This window comes from Barbus barbus (assembly GCF_936440315.1).
Source record: "Barbus barbus genome assembly, chromosome: 32".
NCBI lineage: Eukaryota > Metazoa > Chordata > Actinopteri > Cypriniformes > Cyprinidae > Barbus > Barbus barbus.
This window is the reverse complement of record NC_136760.1, coordinates 7546075-7566140: the sequence shown is the minus strand read 5'-3', so window position 1 is coordinate 7566140 and position 20066 is coordinate 7546075. Positions and strand designations below refer to the sequence as shown.

Sequence of the window (20066 nt, the reverse complement as noted above, 5' to 3'; positions counted from 1 at the left end):
TCCTTTACAATTAGATGGATGGAAATGATTAGAAAGACACTATAAGACTACATCTACTGTAGTTTTTGAAATCAAAATTGTTAGTATACTATGCTGTTAGACAGAGTTTGTGTACATTCATATAATACATCAGAGGACAAAATTAATTTGCCTATGAGACATTTTAATTTAATACTGTTTTTCATTAGCAATTAGGCATACATAGAACTGTGTTGTTAGTAGTACATGCTAGCATTCAGAGAGTCAGCTTCTCCTGCTTTGCTTCAGTGGAGTTGTGTGTGATATGCCTTTGGGATCAGAGTATAAAGTGACATGCTCAGTCACTGAGAGCTGTAAGTGATGCCTGTAGCCTGCACAACGCTCATCAGCTCACTTCCTGTTGATTGTGAGAGCATTCATTTGAGCATGTGTACAAATCCTCATGGTGAGTCCCTGTGCTGGACAGGGGTCATTACATGTTTAAAAACTGCTTATATCTCTGTGATTTTAACTAGACCTCTACATGCATCGGTTGTGCTTCTATACACTGTGGAATCTTAACACTGTCTATGTCTAGATATTCCTATATTTTCAAAGTAAAAGTTTTAACACTTGAAATGTTGAAAATAGGATTTCATTCAGAAATGTCAAAGTTAAGATTATTGTACTAATATGTAAAAATAAGAGGAAGATGCAGAGAATGTTGTTTTAAATCAAATGTATTTTTATTTCCTTAAAGTGCAAAAGAGATTGTAAGTTTGCACACAGAAGGTTTTTTACAGAACAATACAATGCAATGAAACAACATTAATAATAAATAGATTTTCAAGACATTGAATGTGCGTTCTTTGAAAGGAGGAGTTTGCAGGGCATTCATAAATAAATATAAAAAAGATGATAGGTAAGCAGAGCTCTGGTTCCAAAGACAAGGGTCCATGAATGCTTAGGCCTTTACAAGCAAAGCAAACTCTGTGGAAAGACATTGATAAAGAAAAACAATTAAAGTCTGGCACTGTTCATTTGAACAATTCATTCAGTTCAAGCAGCTCAAAGTTTAGAGGTACCTTCTATCTCGACATTGTTTAATCATTTGTAGCCTACTACATATGATATTATTACAAAACTAAACAATTATGGTTACTTTTCCTGAAGATTTACTGCACTTTTATTAGGTCTATTGCTTGTTTGCTGACCTGCTTTAAATATAAATATAAATGTAGCGACAAAATCAATTAGTATTAGGACTTATTAAGCAAATATAAAAAATGATCTGTAACAAAGAGATTTTAAGTTTGATTGCATCACCAGAATTCATAGTTTAACCACGTTTTATCTTGTTATGCTTTGTATCGTCAGTGCTATAAAGTCCTAAATATTATGAATATGAGATTAAGTACCATCAACTCCGATTTTGCCGTCACCATCGCTGTCACCAGCTGAGAGGAAGGCCTTTGTCTCAGCATCAGTCAGTGCCCTGGCACTAGCGGAGAAGGTCTGCAGGAACAGTCTGGGAACATTGAGGAGAATGGAAAAGAGCATTAAGAAAACTGCCTATATATTATAATGTAATATAATAAATGTATAACAATGAGTTCAATAATTCTAAGTCTGTTGCTATCATACTTCAGCTCATCCTCCTCAATGAAGCCACTCTTGTCCTGGTCAATGACATAGAAGGCCTTCTTGATGTCATCGGGGGTCTTTGCACTCAGGCCGACCTTGGCGAAAAAGTTCTTGTAGTTGAAGGAGTCAGCAGCTAGAATCACATAAAATAGAATCCATATTAAAAAATCAACAAACGAAGCAATAGTCTGTTGTTTTTCTGTGGCGAGTTCTAGCACATGTCTTACCAGCGCAATCCTTAAGGGCTGCAGCCACATCCTCGTCCTTGAGAATTCCAGCAAATGCCATTTTGATTTATCTGGAAATTAGATGCAAACAAGATGATGATGCATTAAGATGCATAAAGGTTTCTGACATTGAATTTGGACAAAATTGTTGTAACATCACATTTACTGCAACATGTAGTGTCATTTCTCCCATTTGGGTTAAACATCTTCCTACAGTTAAAATATGATTTCTGTGAGCTGATGTGAGATTGCCAAATGAAAAACACCAAAAAAGCAATTAAAAAAATTGACAATCATTGCAAGCTCATCCAAAAAGTAGTAAGTAGAAAATATGGTCCTTGGTTTGGTTAATTGAAGAGATGTACTTTCGCATTTTCAGTCCTGCTGCAAGTCCATTCACATCCTTATTTTATTCCTCCATTTCTCGTGAATTATATTCCATGGTGATTAGAGAAATTCATCGACCCCTGGTGTAAGATCCTCAAGGTGTCTCTGGTAAACTCACCTTTGCGCTGCGCTGGCAACTGTTCCACAGATGTGTGACGACTACTCAAGCACCCGTGGGCCTGGCTTTTATACTTTTGTCTCTGGGGTTGTAACAGACACCATTTGCTTAGGTTGGGTAAAGTTTCAAACAAAAATTTGTCCACTAGTCATATAGCTCTATTTTTATCCTTTCGAAAAGGGGATGCTCTGAGTCCTTATGGGAAACATAGGTGGGACATCCTAGTGCACACTCTGCTTGTTGTTGCATGAAAATGTGTGCAATGCATTTATATGTAAAGTAATTCTTTGTAACATCCAGCCTTGTACTATGATCATTTGAAATCATTTTTTGGGGTCAAACAGCAATCCCTTTAGAGATCCTGCTGGATAAACTGAAATTCCTATTTTACCGTCTATTAATTAGGCTATTTTATTTATGAAGTTTAGTACAGTAAATCCAGTAGGATTTTGTGACTTATCTCATTTGGATTCTTTATTATTCATTGCAAATTATTATTTAAGTCAATTTAAGATATTTTTCAACAGGGAAATGTGTAAGAATATTGTTTTATGTTTTTTCTTGGGGTGGAAGGGGAGGGGGGTGTCAACCCATTTACAGTGTCTGTACCATCTATAAATGCAGAAAGACGATGCTAAGCAGATTCTGGGACAGCTGGAGATTTGAGCAGGAGCAAACGTTTCGGAGTTTCAGATTACTGGCAAATATAATAAAACACGTAAGATTTTTATCTCTAAAGGAGGCTATTTCACTCAATACCTTAATAGTCCTATGTGTATTCAACATTGTGATGACCAGTGCACAAAATGTCAAAAAGTATGCAAAACAATACAAACTTTCTACTTCAGCGATTACAAATATTGCAGTACTAGTTTTAATGTGTTAGCTTGTTTACCCAACAGCTGCAAAACAGATTTAGTTTGAATGATAAAACGTACTAAATGAATAAATATACACAGTATAGATGCAAAAATTATTGTTGACAACTTTTTATTTTGTGTTCCTTTCTCTTGTAAGACAGAGCACAATCCTGAACAATTCAGCTTTGAAAACTGTACACAGTTACAAGACCCCAGTGGCAAAGCTCGTCATTTTTCTTTGCCATGTTTGACAGTCACAGGTGGTCTCAGGAAGCATTAACGAGGGCTGAAAATTCTACAGGAAATGAGGAGATGTAGATTAATCTCTTACATTTATACATGACTTATCTTTTTTATAAAATAGGCGTATCTTAACCTTCCCAGCCGATCTTCCCATCCCCATCCATGTCTCCAGCCTTGAGGAAGGCCTTGGTTTCAGCTGCTGTTAGTGCACGAGCCCCTTTAGAGAAGTTCTGCAGAAACAACCTAGAAAAAGAGTCACAATATAATAAATGAACATGTAGAGATTATTTGGTTGAAACGTTTTGTGCAATCATGGAATAAAAAGGTCACATTCATTTATTACAGTGAACATCGGCTGTGTGATATTTCCTATTTTTTTTCTATGGCAATTCTGTATATTAGTGTGATTATCACTACTTTTATGTCTCCTTTTTTCTTTTACAAACATAACTGCTGCCATTTTATGTATCAATTATCAATTGCATTGAAAATGAAGTCAGAGAACATTATTACATAGTAATATTATATTAAACATAGTAACATTATTGTATTATTGTCCGTCTTGTTACTGTATACATTGTAATGCATTTTCTTTTTCTTAGTGAAATGCTTTAAGATAAGAGAACAGTAAACTCAAATCAATATTTCATGCCCATGTAAAAAATGTATTGACCTTCTGAATGACTACACAATCCCTAAAATATCACACAGGATTGTGCAACTCAGTTTTTCAGTCACTCTAGCTGACCCATAAACATATATGAAAAAAAGTATTTAGGCAAATTACTCAACTGTAGCTCATCCTGTTCAATGAACCCACTCTTGTCCTGGTCCAACATGTTAAAGACCTTCTCTATCTCAAGAGGAGACTTATTTGACAAGCCTACTGTTGCAAAAAATGTCTTTGGGCTGAAAGAATCCTTTGCTGCAAGAATCAAATTAAAAAGAAAATTTCACATATTCTGACAAAATTAAAAAAGAATACAATTTTTCTGACTAAAAAACAAACAACTCTCATATTAATATTCACAGAGGTGAATCTGAAGTATTGTTCATTCACACTTTACCTTTACATGCATTGATGGCAGCTGAAATATCAGAGTCAGCCAAAATGTCTGTGATAGCCATTTCTCAACGGATCTGAGGAAAATCTGTATCTTCGCTGATTATAACAACAAAACCTGCAGTCTGACCATCACTACATGATGTCAAAAACCACCAGTGTTTGTCAGCTGCAGCTGTGTCCTTTACACCACCTGACCTGACCTGGACACAGAAGTACATCCCATTGTAATGGTTACTCGAGTATGATTTATAATAAATGTGATGTGTTGCTAAATATCAGCAGGTTATATTTGGTTCAGCCATTATGTTTCACTCACTTAAAGTGAATATCTTTGTAAACATCCTGTTATTGTTTCACTGTTCATTGGACATGTGCCTGCACAATATGATTTAAAAGCAGTATAGCCATGAAATAGTTTCTGTGGAGAATTTTGCTCAGAAAAGTATGTTTATTTTCCTCACAGATCAATGGCAGAAGGCCTGATCACCGTATTGAAGCACAATGAGATGGAGTCCACCTGCTTTTGTGTTTACGTGACTCTACCGATAGCTTTGTATATGCGCACGTGCTGATCTACAGCAGGCGGACTGTGATGTCAGCTTCACTTCCTCTGCAGGCTCTTTTCCTGAGGATGGATGTTTGCCTGCCTGTGTTGCTGCCAACCAGGGGCCAAAGCAATGACAAAAACATCCTTCCAGCCCACTACCTGGCCCTGTGGCCTTGTCCTGCTCCACACTACCTCTTGTTTGCAGGAAGGCCATGTTTCCTGAGTGACAGGGATTTGTGGGGATCGGGGCAGGACTTTTCATATTCATATGCTTTGTCTTTGTTTGTGTGTTACATCAGGTGCACTGAAGAGCGTCTAGAGCCATATGATATTAGAAATGCTTTTCAACGGACAGAGAAGAGATTTAACCTGGTGAGTTAATGTGATTTAGAATATACCATTATTTGGTATATTTTAACAAATAGTAGAAAATATTAAATATCTTGCTTTTCTTTGAGTCTTGTTTTAAGAACCGTGTTAATGACTATGTAAATGAATATTTCATGACAAGGGCATGGTTTTTGCTGCTTTTGGACCAAAAGAGTGTGTTTAAACAATGTATTGGTGCTTGTTTATCGCTGGTGAGTGTTTATTTCCTCTTTTATTGAATGTACGGCAGCTCTTTTAAATAACTGAACATGTTGAGCTAAGAGAAAATGGGCAAAATTGTACCTTTATGGGTACAACAGCACTTTGTATACCTTACATATCCTTATAAGGTGCATTTTAGGCACCTTAGTAATTTGTACCGTTAAAGTACTATTATGAACCTTTTTGTGGAAATAAGGTAAGTCCTGCAATGTGATTTAAAAGATCATTTTGTTTTATAGTTATTTTTGTATGCATTTTGACACACAGATGTATTTGTCATATCAAAGGACCATTTAAAAATGATGAAGATTCTTTATGGTCCCCTTATACCTTAATGGGCACCTTTCAAAATGAAAATTAGATATTATGTACTCAAAATTATTTATTTAGCTAGTTAGTTTAATAAAATGAAAGTCAGTGGGGTCAAATGTTTTGGTCCCCATTCACTTTCATTGTATGCACAAAGACAGTTCAATATCCTCTCTTTTGTTTAATAAGTCCTACTGGTTTGGAAATGGTAAGGTGGTAAATGTTGAATGGGTAAATGACAGAATTTTCATTTTTGTGCGATATCCTTTCCAATTTTGATATATCCTTTCCATTTTATGCATCAATTACCAGTGTATTTGTTTTATTCCCGTGATTATTTTCATTAATACTTGTTAAATTTGTCAGGGGGGTAGTTAAAAGAAATGATTAATAAGCTGATAAGTGAGCAATGTGTTGCAATTACTGTATTTAAATCATTACATGTCTGGAACACGCCCTGTTTTATTTTGAGACGCTTTTTTCCACGCCAAGGTTCTCAGTAACAGACTGAGATTTCTCACTAAGCCTCTCTTGATAGATTTACAACTTGTTTGATGCATCATCCATTGCTCTTGATCCGCCAACGGCATTGTTGTCAGAGCTTTAGGCATGTACAAATAGTGACTCTGCAGATGGGAATACCTATCAAAAACCATCCCTAATTAAAGCTGATTGTGTTTTTCATAAGCGAGGACACAGATTGCACTGTTCCCCGTCTCTCGGGTTTAGTTGCATCTCTATCTATTTCCAGCTGACCAGCTGTGATGGAAGCATGCCGATGGGACTCTCAGATTTAGCCAAGACGGCCGCCTCAGTTTCAGTTCCCGCCCCTCCTCTTCCCTAGCATCAATCACTCAACACCAAGTGTGTGTCTGTGTAGGTTGGAATGTTTGTGTGTGCATGTATGGACACCCTGAGGTGACCTCGGCCCAGATGAAATCATTAGCCGTAAATCTGAAGGCACCCACAAAACAAACACATTTAGAGCACATTTGGGCATTCTGATTTACACGCAGATGAAATGAGGTCTTACGCAACACCTGTCTCTCCTATACCACCATTCCCCCTGCACGTGACTGATGTGGCCATGGGCTGCTCCACTTCCATGTCTGTGAAATACACCAAGGCGCTAATTGAGCAGCCTATCTTGCCAGACTGCGAATTCCCCTTGCGCTGATCGTTGATATGCCTCTTGGGGGCCTGTAAAAGTGGCAAGAGGCCAACGAGAGTTCTGGACCTGCACAATGAGATCACCAAGACTTGGATCAGTTGTGTAACGGCACTCATGTATCATGCCACAGAGTTGGACCCTTCACACTGTGAGCAGCTTGTGAGCAGTTGGTTTCATGCCGTTGAAAATTAGAAAAGCCCCCCCAGGAGCTTCAGGTCTTTCCCAATGCTGTGCTGACATGCAGAAAGAAGCCATGGAAGCTGTTTGTGACTTACTTAAAGGGCCAGTTCACTCAAATATTAGAATTCTGTCATCATTTATTCACTCTCAAGTTGTCACACACAAGGAACACAGACAAAAGAAATATTTTTATCCGTATAATGAAAGTCAAAAACAACTTTGGTCCACATTGACTTTTATTGTATGGACATTAAAGGGACAGTTCACCCAAAAATGAAAATTCTGTCATTAATTACTCACCCTCATGTCGTTCCAAACCCGTTAAAACCTTCCAAAATGGCGCTACATGGTGACGTGGAGGAGACAAATTGTTGAATAAAGTTGTTATTTTTATTTTTTTGCACACAAAAAGTATTCTCGTAGCTTCGAAAAATTAGCGTTGAACCCACATTGAATGTCACATGGATTATTTTAACGATGTCTTTACTACGTTTCTGGACCTTGATCATGGTAGGATCCTTGCAGTCTATTTGATGAATTCAGGGAGCTCTCAGAATTTATCAAAATATCTTAATTTGTGTTCCGAAGATGATCGAAGGTCTTACAGGTTTAGAACAACATTACGGTGTGTAAATAATGGATTAACTATCCCTTTAAGCTTTATTTGTGTGGTCAGTCTGTTAAAGTGGTCCCAAGTATCTTTTGGACTGAAATGCAGTCGGCCATGCAACAGGAGCAGAGTGACTGTCCCTCTGCTTGTACAGTACTTTTGGGGGTTCCCTGAGCTGCCACAGGCCTGGCTCTAGTTTTATGAGTATGACAGTATCTCTTGGATGGACTTCACGCTTAGCAGAATGGCAGCATACAGCCATGACATTGGATACAAATCTGACATCGCATTTTTATAGCATTTCATCCTGTAAATGTTTTTTCCTTTCTCTATTTTGAGATCACATACATGTTCTCAGCTTGGTACAGATCTCATCTGGCAGTTTTAGTGCTCCGGTAAGTGAGATGTCTCCCAGACTTAAAACAGGTGACATTTTTCTTTGCATAAACACAGAGAAGAGAGGAAAATAGAAAGTCCCAGTAAGTAAAACATACTAGTATTAGAGATTATAGGGCAAAGGTTGCAGATATGTGATCCAACACTTTAGACTCAATATCAAAGTTAAATAAAAGTTATGATATGGGATCCATTTTCATCTTTAATTAAAATACTATTTACATTTTTATTAATATTAATGTATTTAACAATAAAATATTGTTGTAAAAATCTATTCCCACATCACACTATACAACAGACTAAATAAAACTAATGATCTGATTAGTATTATATCATGTAGTAATGTGGGTTAACATGCTTAATGAAAGTTATTAATGAAACTCACAACAAGACAAAGTAGTAATCCAGATGATTTGAATGATTTCTGGGTGTCTTCCTAAGTAATTGACGTCCTATTTCTTTAGCAGATGTTTTCTGTAATCTAATTTCTTAGGCATATATAATTTATTTTGCATAAAAGCAGCTCAGCATATGTACATATTGTAGAAGTCTTTCCAAATAAACAGATTTGTGGAATATCGAATAAAATGATTATTTTCTCGGTATGTCCTTTCACCCACAGGACCTGTAAACCTGATCCATGACTGCAGTGCAAAGGCAGGCAGACTGCCGAGACTGACAGAGCTTTTTTATTTTTAAATTATAGTAACGCAGCATAGAGAAATCTACTGAACATCCCTGCCCATATATAGTTACTATACAGGATTAGATTAAGGATGTAAAGCCGACAACTGAGTACAGGGTGTTACACTTTGAGATGCTCCCTATAAAAATGCATATGGTTTGCTAGTCTAACTCTTTAATAAAATATAACCATTAAAATTATATTGTTAAAATTCTGGCAGGATTTGGGCATCTCTAAAATAATATTTCAGTCCATTTAATTCTCAAAATCACACCAGATCCCTGTGTAATAATTTAAAATAGTTTGTTTTCTCATTCCACTGTCAAGTTTTAATGGAAATCTTTGAGCCACACGTGAAGACACTTCACCTCAGGATCCACTAGGGGGACACTTGCTGCAAAATGTATACAGCTTTGAATAGTAAGGTATTTAAAATGGCAAACAACCAACATCCCCTTCAAACTACTGTTTTTGGAAAGGATTTGGAAAAATATAGTGAATTTAGTAGCTTGTTTTGTAGTCATGTCACAGCAAGAGGACCGTAAATAGTTAGAGTGGAGTTAGCCCTAACTGGCCTCCCTGTTGCATCTCTGTCTTACAGCCAACTTCCTACCGCTCTAATTTAGACTGTTCAGTAGTTCACACCAAGTATCAAATCAACTCATCCTTAGATCAGGGTCACTACTGTTAACTAATACTAAAACTATCAAAATAATTACTTGAAATAAAATAATAAATAAAAAATATGCAATGGTGTTTGCATAAACATGAATAGAATGTTTATTATTTACTATAAAACAAATTGACATTAAATAGCATAATAAATATGTATACAATAAAATAGTTTTATTTTAAACAATATTTAAATGGAAAAAAAATATCTTCACTTGTAACATTTATTATTAAATAAAAAAGGGGATTCGAAGTTTACATGCTGAACTGAAACTGAGAAAAGACAATTATTATGGTGATATAAATTCATATGGCTTAGTATGGTTCGAAATTTTATTGGCTGATTTATAAACACATAAATTAATGATGCAATGTACGGCACCATTTTAATTTAAGCAGAAGGTGGTAATATATTTGTGTTTACAAATCCATCTTGAATTACTCATACTATTCAGGCCGTCTGTACACCGGAGCTGCTGTACGAGGCACTTCCCAACTTTTCCAAAAAAGGTTACGACAGCCAAGGCTGATGTTTCATTTTTGTCCCCTACCCAGAATGCAGCAGGGCACCAGACGAATGGAGTTGCTGTTGTAGTGGGGCATGTAACTCTCCGTGCCACTGGCTCTGATTTGCATGCTCAGAATTAGCCCAAAGGCGTCCAATTACACAGCTCTCATGGATTGTTTGGTGTCACTTATCATCTGTTTGAAGGATATGATGATTCTGCTCTTCATGTGTAAAAGGATAGCGTGAGGTTCTGGGCCCTTTTTTTTGTGAAGTGTTACCACTCAGTTGGTGGGAAGATCAACACAAACCCACTTAAAATAGTGAACCTCTTCCCTTTTTGGTAGCATGCTAGGCTTCGGGACCCCTACAAGGTCTTTTGCTATAGTTTGGGGTGAACATATTCCCCTCAGTGAAAAATTAAGGCTAACACAGAGAAGCGCTTTTCTCTGAGAGTGAAACATGACCCCAGATGATTTATCTGAGAACTTTGGTGATTTCTTGTGTCTGATCATTTCATTTATACCACAAAGAGCTGTATATCATAGTCTCTTTAGAAACATATATATTTATAAAAAAAATGAACAGCACCTGGGTATGACATAAGGATTTGGTTTAGGAATAATATCTTAATACCTCTGCTCCAGTTTCTCTGTCTCAGTGCTTTAGCTGCTCATGTTAATGGTAGCTGTTAGGTCTTCGGTTTCAGAAGCTTGGACCAAAACCACAACAAGTGTATGAAATTCCTGATGAAGAAACCCGAACCCTGTACTTTCTTGTCAGGCGTCTGATTGAACTACCAGCTGCATGTTTGCTCCTCCCCATGCTCAGACCTGATGGGTATGTGTATATGCGTGCATCTGTTGCCAGCTGGGAACAATATCCTGATGCTGAATGAGTGTGTTGTGTAAAACTCCAGCATCAGTGATTTTGTTGCCAGAGGAACACCTTGGACATCCTGAGTGTCCTCAGAGATGGAACTTCCCTCATCGTGATCCGCACACGGTCGGAGAGCAGTGCAAAAAAATGCCTCAGAACTGGTGGTATTAGATTAAATGTATGTTTTATACCTGTAAATGTTCCACTCTTATTAGTATACAACAATAAATAAGTGGCTATTATGTTTTGCAAAGACAGAAATGCCTTACACTGTTTATTTACTGATATAAATACAGAATATATACATATATTTATATTTATTTAAATATGAAAAAATAGCAGCTGTGCAATAAAAAGTCATTTTGAGACTCTATTAGCATTCTTCATAAGGTGTTGTGTTCACGATTGTCCACTGTGTGTCCTAAATTCCATTTGAGGTTGTGTTTCTGGAAAACATCCAGCAGAGGGCGCTTTGCCTTGTTTCAACCCCAGTGCAGGGCCGTCTGTTTGAGTAACATGCCGGAAAAGAGCACAAAGTATTACAGGACCAAAAACCTCTACAATACTACTACAGTGAGTATATAATTATTAGTCAAGTCGATATTCTGCTCATATATTTTCCAAGGACATTTTACCAGTTCCAAACCACATCAATCTTAACAATTACTAGACCTATTAAGTAATGGTTAATGGGTAAAAGTGATTTACTAAATTATTAGATTAGATTAGGGTAAAATTACTAGATGCTACTTACTTGCAATGTGATGAGGTCATTGTTGAAACAATGTTTTGAAACATTTATTGTTGCAAAATGATTATTGTTTCTCATACCATTCTATTCTTTCAAAATAGTAGGCAATACACAGTGTGTTACTGCACATTATTCATTATTCTGCATATAGCAGGCCTCTGTGTTTTTTATTTAACAGCTGCTTGGAAAATAATTCCTTAATTTCAGTCAGTTACACACAAAACTTGCATTTTTATACATACTTAATCGCATACAATATGAAGTTCATCTAGCTAGTGAAACCAAGATGAAATAGGAGGTATACATCTTAATTAAATGTATTAAATTGCTTAGCTAATTAATGTAAGGTCTTTATTTGTAAAGTAGTTGTTTCAACAAAGTTTGCGAGTAAGTGGGTAGTTGCTGGTGTATGTGTGTGTTTGTATTTATTTACAGGGTGTGTAGAAGGCTGGGTGGAGGCTGTCAGAAGATATGGACACACACCTGTTGAACAAAGAGGTGTTGAGCCAGCAGGTAAAGAAGCAGGGATTAGTTCTCTCCCTTAACTAAGAGATTTCCTCCATGCATACAGATGGTGTGTGTGTGTGTGTGTGTGTGTGTGTGTGTGTGTGTGTGTGTTTCTTGACTGACTTCATCACAGTACCTATTGAGTCAGCTCTCTGATCATCCGTTTCAAGGTTGCTTAGTGACAGCGGCGGGGAAATCTTTCCTATTGCGCATTCGCTGATGCTTGGTACCCATATTTATTCAAGCACTGCAGTAAGAGGGCCAGAGAAAATAATTGATGCATTTCACATGATTGCATGGATGTTCGGCCATCCGTAAAAAAAAATTTAACTGCGGATTCTGAACTTCCCTTGTTTTTCCCTTGTGCTTACCGAATCAACTTCCTAATAAAACTGATATATGGTGGTGGGATTCGGTTACTCTGAATCAGTGTTTCCGAAGCTTTCTTGTATGATAAAATGTTGATAAAAGATCAAATGTTCTAATGATAGATGTTGTTTGAAACATGTAGCTTTTCACCTCACAAGATGTTAATTTAAGGACTGGAGTCGTGTAGATTACTTGTGGATTACTGTGATGCTTTTATTAGCTGTTTGAACTCTCATTCTGACGGCACCCGTTCACTGCAGAGGATCCATTGGTGAGCAAGTGATGTAATGCTAAATTTCTAAACGTATTCAGATGGAGAAACAAACTCATCTACATCTTGGATGGACTTAGGGTGAGATTTTTTTTCAAGCAAAATATAATTTTGGGGTGAACTATTCCTTTATGGTTGTGAATATTTGCTGAAAGCATTGTTTCCTCTCAGTTGGGTGTTTCACTCTACGCATTGAGGCGTGATTTAGTAGCCTCAGAGCTAAAATAAGAGGCATTTTAATTTGCCCTCATTGGTATTTTGTGGAGGACATGATGCTCCTCCTACCGGCTGGCACACTCCTCTCTTGAAAGATCATCAGTGAAAATGAATCAAGTTAATAAAACCTCAAACACCTCAGATATGCATTTGAATGCTAATGTTTAAGTCAAAGACAAAGTTGAAACCAGCACACATATACAGGAAAGCCAACAGAACTTTAGGGAAATTATGTAAAGCCTGTTTGGTTCCAATAGCGTGTTGAATGATAGCTCATGAAGTGGTTTTACAGGTTTCCTGTGAAAAGAAGCGTCATAACAGAAGATCTGGTGTTGCTAGACAAATATTTACCGCTACCAAGTAATGCACAGAGGGTAGTGTGTGTGCTGCAAGACAATATTTCCTGTTTTGACACCTTCCACGTTAACAAGAAAACAACCCAATTTAAAAAGCAGGTGGAGACACCTACTGCACATATTCATGGCTTCTGAAGCTCCGAGGCATCCCCTTACAGCAGCAGGATTAGTTGACCTGCTTTTCCCTCAAAAGCAGAAAAATCCATGTTACTGTTAAATGATAGTTTTCAATTTTCAAATGGTCAATAGAAAGTCATAGCATTATAATTATTTTTTAATTATCAGTGGGTATGTATGGTTAATTAAAATAAAAAAAAGTTTTTAATTGTATTATTATAAAAAAAAAATCTATTTTATTATTTTATATTTTTTTAAATGATTAAATTATTCAGATAAATGATAATTTACACATATATTAATGGCAGATGTTTTCTGTGTGTGTATTATGAAGATGCATTTCCTTAGCATCTGTTTAAGCCATACTGTTATAACAGGTTATACTTTTACCCCTCTCGTCTGACCAGATTTTGGGTCATGGAAAAACGGACTTGTCCCTCTCTTTCTCGTTTTATGATGCTGTGTGAGTCAGGCTTTAATGCACTAGTCTCTGGCTGCTGTTTTGTCCAGTCAGATCACAGATGATGACATAAGTGGCAGTATGACATCAATGAATGATGCATGAAAAATAACATTGATTTTCTCACATTACAGATCAGATTAACAAATCAAAAGTGTGTATAAGGACTAAAACTAGATAGTCTGTTTTTTTTAAATCACTATATAATTTTGAGGAAGCAAAACAGAGAGCATTATTAGTATAATGTTATTAGATGAAGCGTGCCAGATCATTTTGGCATAGTTCACACCAAAATTCGGTCATCATTTGATTACCCTCATGTCTTTCCAAAATCACATGAGACAGGAGATGCAGGATGAAAGTTCACACTGCTCTTTTGACCATGTTGACCAAGTCTTTAAGTCTTTTTTTCTTCCACACAAGTCATGTCAATGCTATTATGTTGCTTTTTGCCATTTTTTGCTTTTTGCTTTACAGTCCCATAATTGTCATATGAAAAAGAGCAACTTGAACATTCTGCTAAATATCCACAGTAGAAAAAAACATCACATGGATTTGGAAAAGACAGAACTATCATATTGGGATGAATTGTCTCTTTGTCAGACCTCTGTTGTGTGTGTCTTGTGTTCCTGCCTCTTGTGTCCTTATTTGGTTTGTTTCCTGTCCTTGTTAAATGCAATCATTAGTTAATTCTTGTCCAGCCCTGTTTTCCCTAATTATCCTGTGTATTTATAGTTTATTTATTTATTTATTTATTTAGTCATTTAGCAGACGCTTTTATCCAAAGCGACTTACAAATGAGGACATAAGAAGCAATCAAAACCAACAAAAGAGCGACAACGTGCAACTGCTATTACAAGTCTCAGTTAGCCTAACGCAGTACAGATAAATATTATTATTATTATTCATTTTTATTTATTTATTTATTTATTTTTTAAAATAAAAAAGACATACATAAAATAAAATTAGAATAGAGAGTGCTAGAGTTAGAGGGTCAAGTAAAGATGGAACAGATGAGTTTTTAGCCGTTTCTTGAAGATGGGTAAGGATTCGGCTACTCGGATTGAATTGGGCAGGTCATTCCACCAGATGGGAACAGTTAATGAAAAAGTCTGTGAAAGTGTTTTTGTGTGTCTTTGGGATGGTACAATAATGCGTCGTTCACTTGAAGAACGCAAGCTTCTAGAGGGCATATAAGTCTGAATTAATGAATTTAGGTAAAGGGGTGCAGAGCCAGTGGTGGTTCTGTAGGCAAACATTAATGCCTTGAATTTAATGCGAGCAGCTATTGGTAGCCAGTGCAAATTGATGAACAGAGGCGTGACGTGCATTCTTTTCGGCTCATTAAAGATTAATCTTGCAGCGGCATTTTGGATTAATTGTAGAGGTTTAATAGAATTGGCTGGAAGACCTGTCAAGAGAGCATTGCAATAGTCAAGTCTGGACAGAACAAGAGCCTGAACAAGGAGTTGTGTTGCATGTTCCGAGACAAAAGGCCTGATCTTCTTAATATTGTATAATGCAAATCTGCAGGACCGGGCAGTTTTAGCAATGTGGTCTGAGAAATTTAGCTTATCATCAATCACAACTCCAAGGTTTCTGGCTGTTTTTGAAGGAGTTATGGTAGATGAGCCTAACTGGAAGGTGAGATTGTGATGAAGCGATGGGTTAGCTGAAACTACAAGCAGTTCTGTCTTCGCTAGGTTGAGTTGAAGGTGATGGTCCATCATCCAGCAAGAAATGTCTGTTAGACACACTGAGATGCGAGCAGCTATCATCGGATCATCAGGATGGAATGAGAGGTAGAGTTGAGTGTCATCAGCATAGCAGTGATATGAAAAGCCATGTTTCTGAATGACAGAACCTAGTGATGCCATGTAGACAGAAAAGAGAATTGGTCCAAGAACTGAGCCCTGAGGCACCCCAGTAGTTAGATGTTACGACTTGGATACCTCACCTCTCCAAGATACTTTGAAGGACCTATCAGAGAGGTAAGACTCAAACCACTGGAGTGCGGTTCCTGAGATGCCCTTTCTCAATAGGGTTGACAAGCGGATCTGATGGTTGACCGTATCAAAAGCAGCAGACAGATCCAGCAAGATAAGTAATGAAGATTTGGAAGCCGCTTTTGCAAGTCTTAGGGCTTCAACAACAGAAAGCAAGGCAGTTTCGGTCGAATGTCCACGTCTGAAGCCAGATTGGTTACTGTCCAGGAAGTTGTTCTGTGTGAGAAAGACAGAGACTTTTTTGTTTTTGCAATGAAAGGAAGAAGGGAAACCGGTCCCTAAAAGAGTTGGGTTAAGAGTGGGTTTTTTAAGAAGTGGAGTTATACGAGCCTGTTTAAATGCTGAGGGAAAAATTCCAGTGTGAAGGGATGTATTAACGATGTGAGTGAGTGCAGGTACAACTGCAAGAGAAATTACTTGAAGGAGATGAGATGGAATAGGATCAAGTGGACAGATAGTAGGATGACTGGAAAGGATGAGTTTAGAGACCTCTGCCTCAGAGAGTGGAGAGAAGGATGTGAACGAGTGTATGTTTGCTGGAAAGATATGTTTGATAGATTGTGGTGTGGAAAATTGTGCAGTGAGGTTTGTAATTTTATTAATGAAGAATGTGGCAAAGTCGTCAGCTGTTAGAGATGATGGAGGAGGAGGAGGAGGACAAATTAGGGAGGAAAATGTTTTAAAGAGCATGCGAGAGTTAGGCAAATTGTTAATTTTGTCATGATAGTATGTCCTTTTAGCAGTGGAAACATTAGCAGAGAAGTCAGAGAGGAGTGATCAATATAAATTAAGGTCAGAAGGATTTCGTGATTTGCGCCATACCCTTTCTGCGGCCCTGAGTTTAGAACGATGTTCGCGGAGAACATCAGATAGCCAAGGGGCAGAAGGGGTGGTACGGGCTGGCTTGGAAGATAAGGGGCAGAAAGTATTTAAACAAGACGTCAGAGTGGAACAGAAAGTATCAGTAGCACTGTTAGCATCAAGAGAGGATAACTGTTTCGGGGGAGGAAGCGAAGATGAAACCATAGCAGATAGCCGGGAGGGTGAGAGTGAACGCAAGTTACGTCGAAAAGTGACATGTGGAGGGGTATGTGATGTGTCAGGAATCATGTTGCGGTTAAGAGTGAGGAGGAAGTGATCTGAGGTGTGTAGTGGAGTAACCAGCACATGATCAGTGGAGCAGTGTCGTGTGTAAATAAGGTCCAGTTGGTTGCCTGATTTGTGAGTAGCCGTAGTTAGCACTCTCTTGAGATCAAAAGACGCAAGCAGAGTGTGGAAGTCTGCAGCCTGAGGTTTATCTAGGTGGATGTTGAAGTCTCCAAGTAAGACAAAGGGAGTACCATCCTCAGGAAAGGTTGAGAGCAATAAATCTAATTCATCCACAAAGTTACCTAGTAATCCTGGAGGACGATAAACAACTACAAAATGGATTTTTAGAGGGTAGGTAATAGTAACCGAATGTGATTCAAAAGATCTGTTGATACTCAGAGAAGGTAAAGGATTAAATGTCCAATTATTAGAGATGAGCAGACCAGTACCTCCACCTCTTCCAGTCAAACGGGGGGTGTGGGAAAAGGAGAAATTATTGGAGAGTGCTGCAGGTGTAACATTGTCTTCTGGTTTGATCCAGGTCTCTGTCAGGGCCATGAGGTTTAAACTTGAATGACTAGTAATGGAAGTAATGGAATCAGCTTTGTTGACAGCAGACTATGATAAAAAAAATATGATAAAGTTATGATTAAGTTCTGGCTGTTCAGTGTTATTTCGTCTGGTCTACTCGTTATCCCCGGTGTTTGATGTCTGCCTTGCCTTGTCCTGCCCTGTCTTCATTAAAGAAAGTCTATTATTTGAGTTACATCCTCGTATGCATGTTCCTTGTTCCTCCCTGCTGTGTGCACCGTGACAGAAGACCAGACCATACAGTAAGCGTCGTCCCCTTCACCTCGTTTTGCTTGTTCGTTTTTTCTAGAGTGTTTTTTTTTTTTTTTTTTTTGTTCCTGGTTTTGCTCGCCGTTCGCGGGAGTCAAGCCCGCCGGATCGCGGCTCGCCGACCCCGCCGTTCGCGGGAGATCACGCGGCTGTTCGCGGCTCACAGACCACGCCGTTTCGCGGGGTATCACGCCGCCGTCCGCTGCCCTTCTAGTTCGCTGTTTCGCGGGGAAGGCCAACCCGCGGTCCGCGGTCACTCGGCCCGTCGCCGGCTGTGGCTTCCTCCAGCCCGCCGGTGCCCGCCGTTGAGTGTCTGGTCAAGCCAGCCGGCTGCTGCCGTTATTTTCATGTCGGCCGGCTGCAGCCGTAATTGACCAGACAGTGACCGAGGTCCTTTTAACATTTTGCCAGTATGTTTGGTCCCGGACACCCTGATACCCCCAAACTGCCCCAGGGAAATTTGGGAGGGGGGGAGGTAGAAGGGTTCCGGCTGGAGTGGCCGGGCCGAGGAACAAGGCCACGGCCATGAAGACCACCTGACATGGCCTCCTGAGCTTCCTGCTCCACCTCGGCCTACGGCTGTCTGTTTCGCGCTGAAGGCCCCGTCCGGTGTAGGTTTCTGTGTCTGTCCTGAGGGGCCTCCAGAGCCTCCAATTATCCTGTGTATTTATAGTTCTGTCTGTTCAGTTATTTCGTCTGGTCTACTCGTTATCCCCGATGTTTGATGTCTGCCTTGCCTTGTCCTGCCCTGTCTTCATTAAAGAAAGTTACGTCCTCGTATGAGTGTTCCTTGTTCCTCCCTGCTGTGTGCAATGTGACACTCTTTAATTAGTTGTCATATCATCTAACCCTTCAAATAAGCATTCGTTCAGTGAAACAAAGTACCTTTGACTTCATTCAATCACTGTTCTGTGTGAAGAAACATCAGGTGTGCATAGCAGCGGAGAAAGGCTCCATGTTTAAACAGCTATTTTTGCATTTAGCCTTGAAGGCAGCCAGCTGTGAGCTTTGGGCCTTGATTAAGCCATGAAACATTATATTTGTTTACTAATCAAAATAGTTTGTGTGTACAGAGTTCCTTATCACCTTAAGTTCTCATCAAACAACCCATCAGCTTCTGACAACATTTTCATTTGTCATTTACATCTCACAAGCTCCCCTCACTGAAATGTAGTGCTTAGCATGGGGTTGCTAATGAGTGACTTATTTACTCAAGGGAAATTTGAGCAGGACTTTAAAGATACCTCCATGTGAAGTATGCAAATCAAGTTATCTTGAAATTTAACACGATGTTGAACAGATGTAAACTATAAAAGGTGTGTTATACGCGAGGTGCAACTTATCAGTACTACCAAGTGCTGATAAACTAGACTACTACTACAGTGAATACCTGGATGGATTTGCATGAATGGATGTTAGTTGTGTTTGTACAGTTTTTCTGCCTGCTTGTGAGCATGATTTTGTATGAGGCTGTTTTCTGAGCTCTGTCTGTAACTCTTTGCTTGCAGGCAGATTGTTATCAGTGTAAGTGGTGTATACCGGAGGTTCCACACTGAATAAACTGAGGGTTGGGATAGAAACTGTTTCCATAGTCTCAGCATTGAGACCGGAGCAGGGAGTAAGTCTTGCCCAGCCTGTGTCCAAACGCTGCTCGACCAAGGCCATCAGTGATGTGGGGGAGGGAACATTTGAGCTGATAGCTGCTGTGAGTTAAACAGGTGTGAAATGTACTTGTTCCCAGAAACTATATATGTGAAAATGTCCTGTTTGTCCAACACCATGTTACTCGTGCCTTAATATTATGTAAAATGTTAAAAAGTGTGCATCCATCCCATGCAGTTTTGCTTTATGCGCTGTAAAGAAAGCTCAAAACACAATTTTAAGATTAGAATAAGAGACTTATCTTAACGCAGGCACACTTAGAACAGGTTCGCCGTACTCAGGTACAAAATAAACATGTCTGTGTTTGATCTGTCTGATATCACAGTTTATGAAAAGGGTGGTTCTTTGCACACATCTACAAATAAAGGATACAG

The 20066-nt window shown here is 38.5% G+C and overlaps 2 protein-coding genes across 2 annotated transcripts; both read right to left on the bottom strand.

Moving 5' to 3' along the window:
- Positions 1-922: 922 nt before the first annotated feature.
- On the bottom strand, positions 923-1890 carry LOC306851920 (parvalbumin-2-like; the record flags this gene model as incomplete). The annotated part of the gene is made up of 4 exons (XM_079388430.1): positions 923-948; positions 1377-1486; positions 1603-1735; positions 1830-1890. The coding sequence occupies 4 exons, from the start codon at positions 1888-1890 to the stop codon at positions 923-925; spliced, it is 330 nt and encodes a 109-aa protein (XP_079244556.1).
- A 1570-nt stretch (positions 1891-3460) lies between these two features.
- LOC306851919 (parvalbumin, thymic-like) lies at positions 3461-4565 on the bottom strand (the record flags this gene model as incomplete). Its single annotated transcript, XM_079388429.1, has 4 exons — positions 3461-3489; positions 3571-3680; positions 4230-4362; positions 4505-4565. The coding sequence occupies 4 exons, from the start codon at positions 4563-4565 to the stop codon at positions 3461-3463; spliced, it is 333 nt and encodes a 110-aa protein (XP_079244555.1).
- Positions 4566-20066: the final 15501 nt, after the last annotated feature.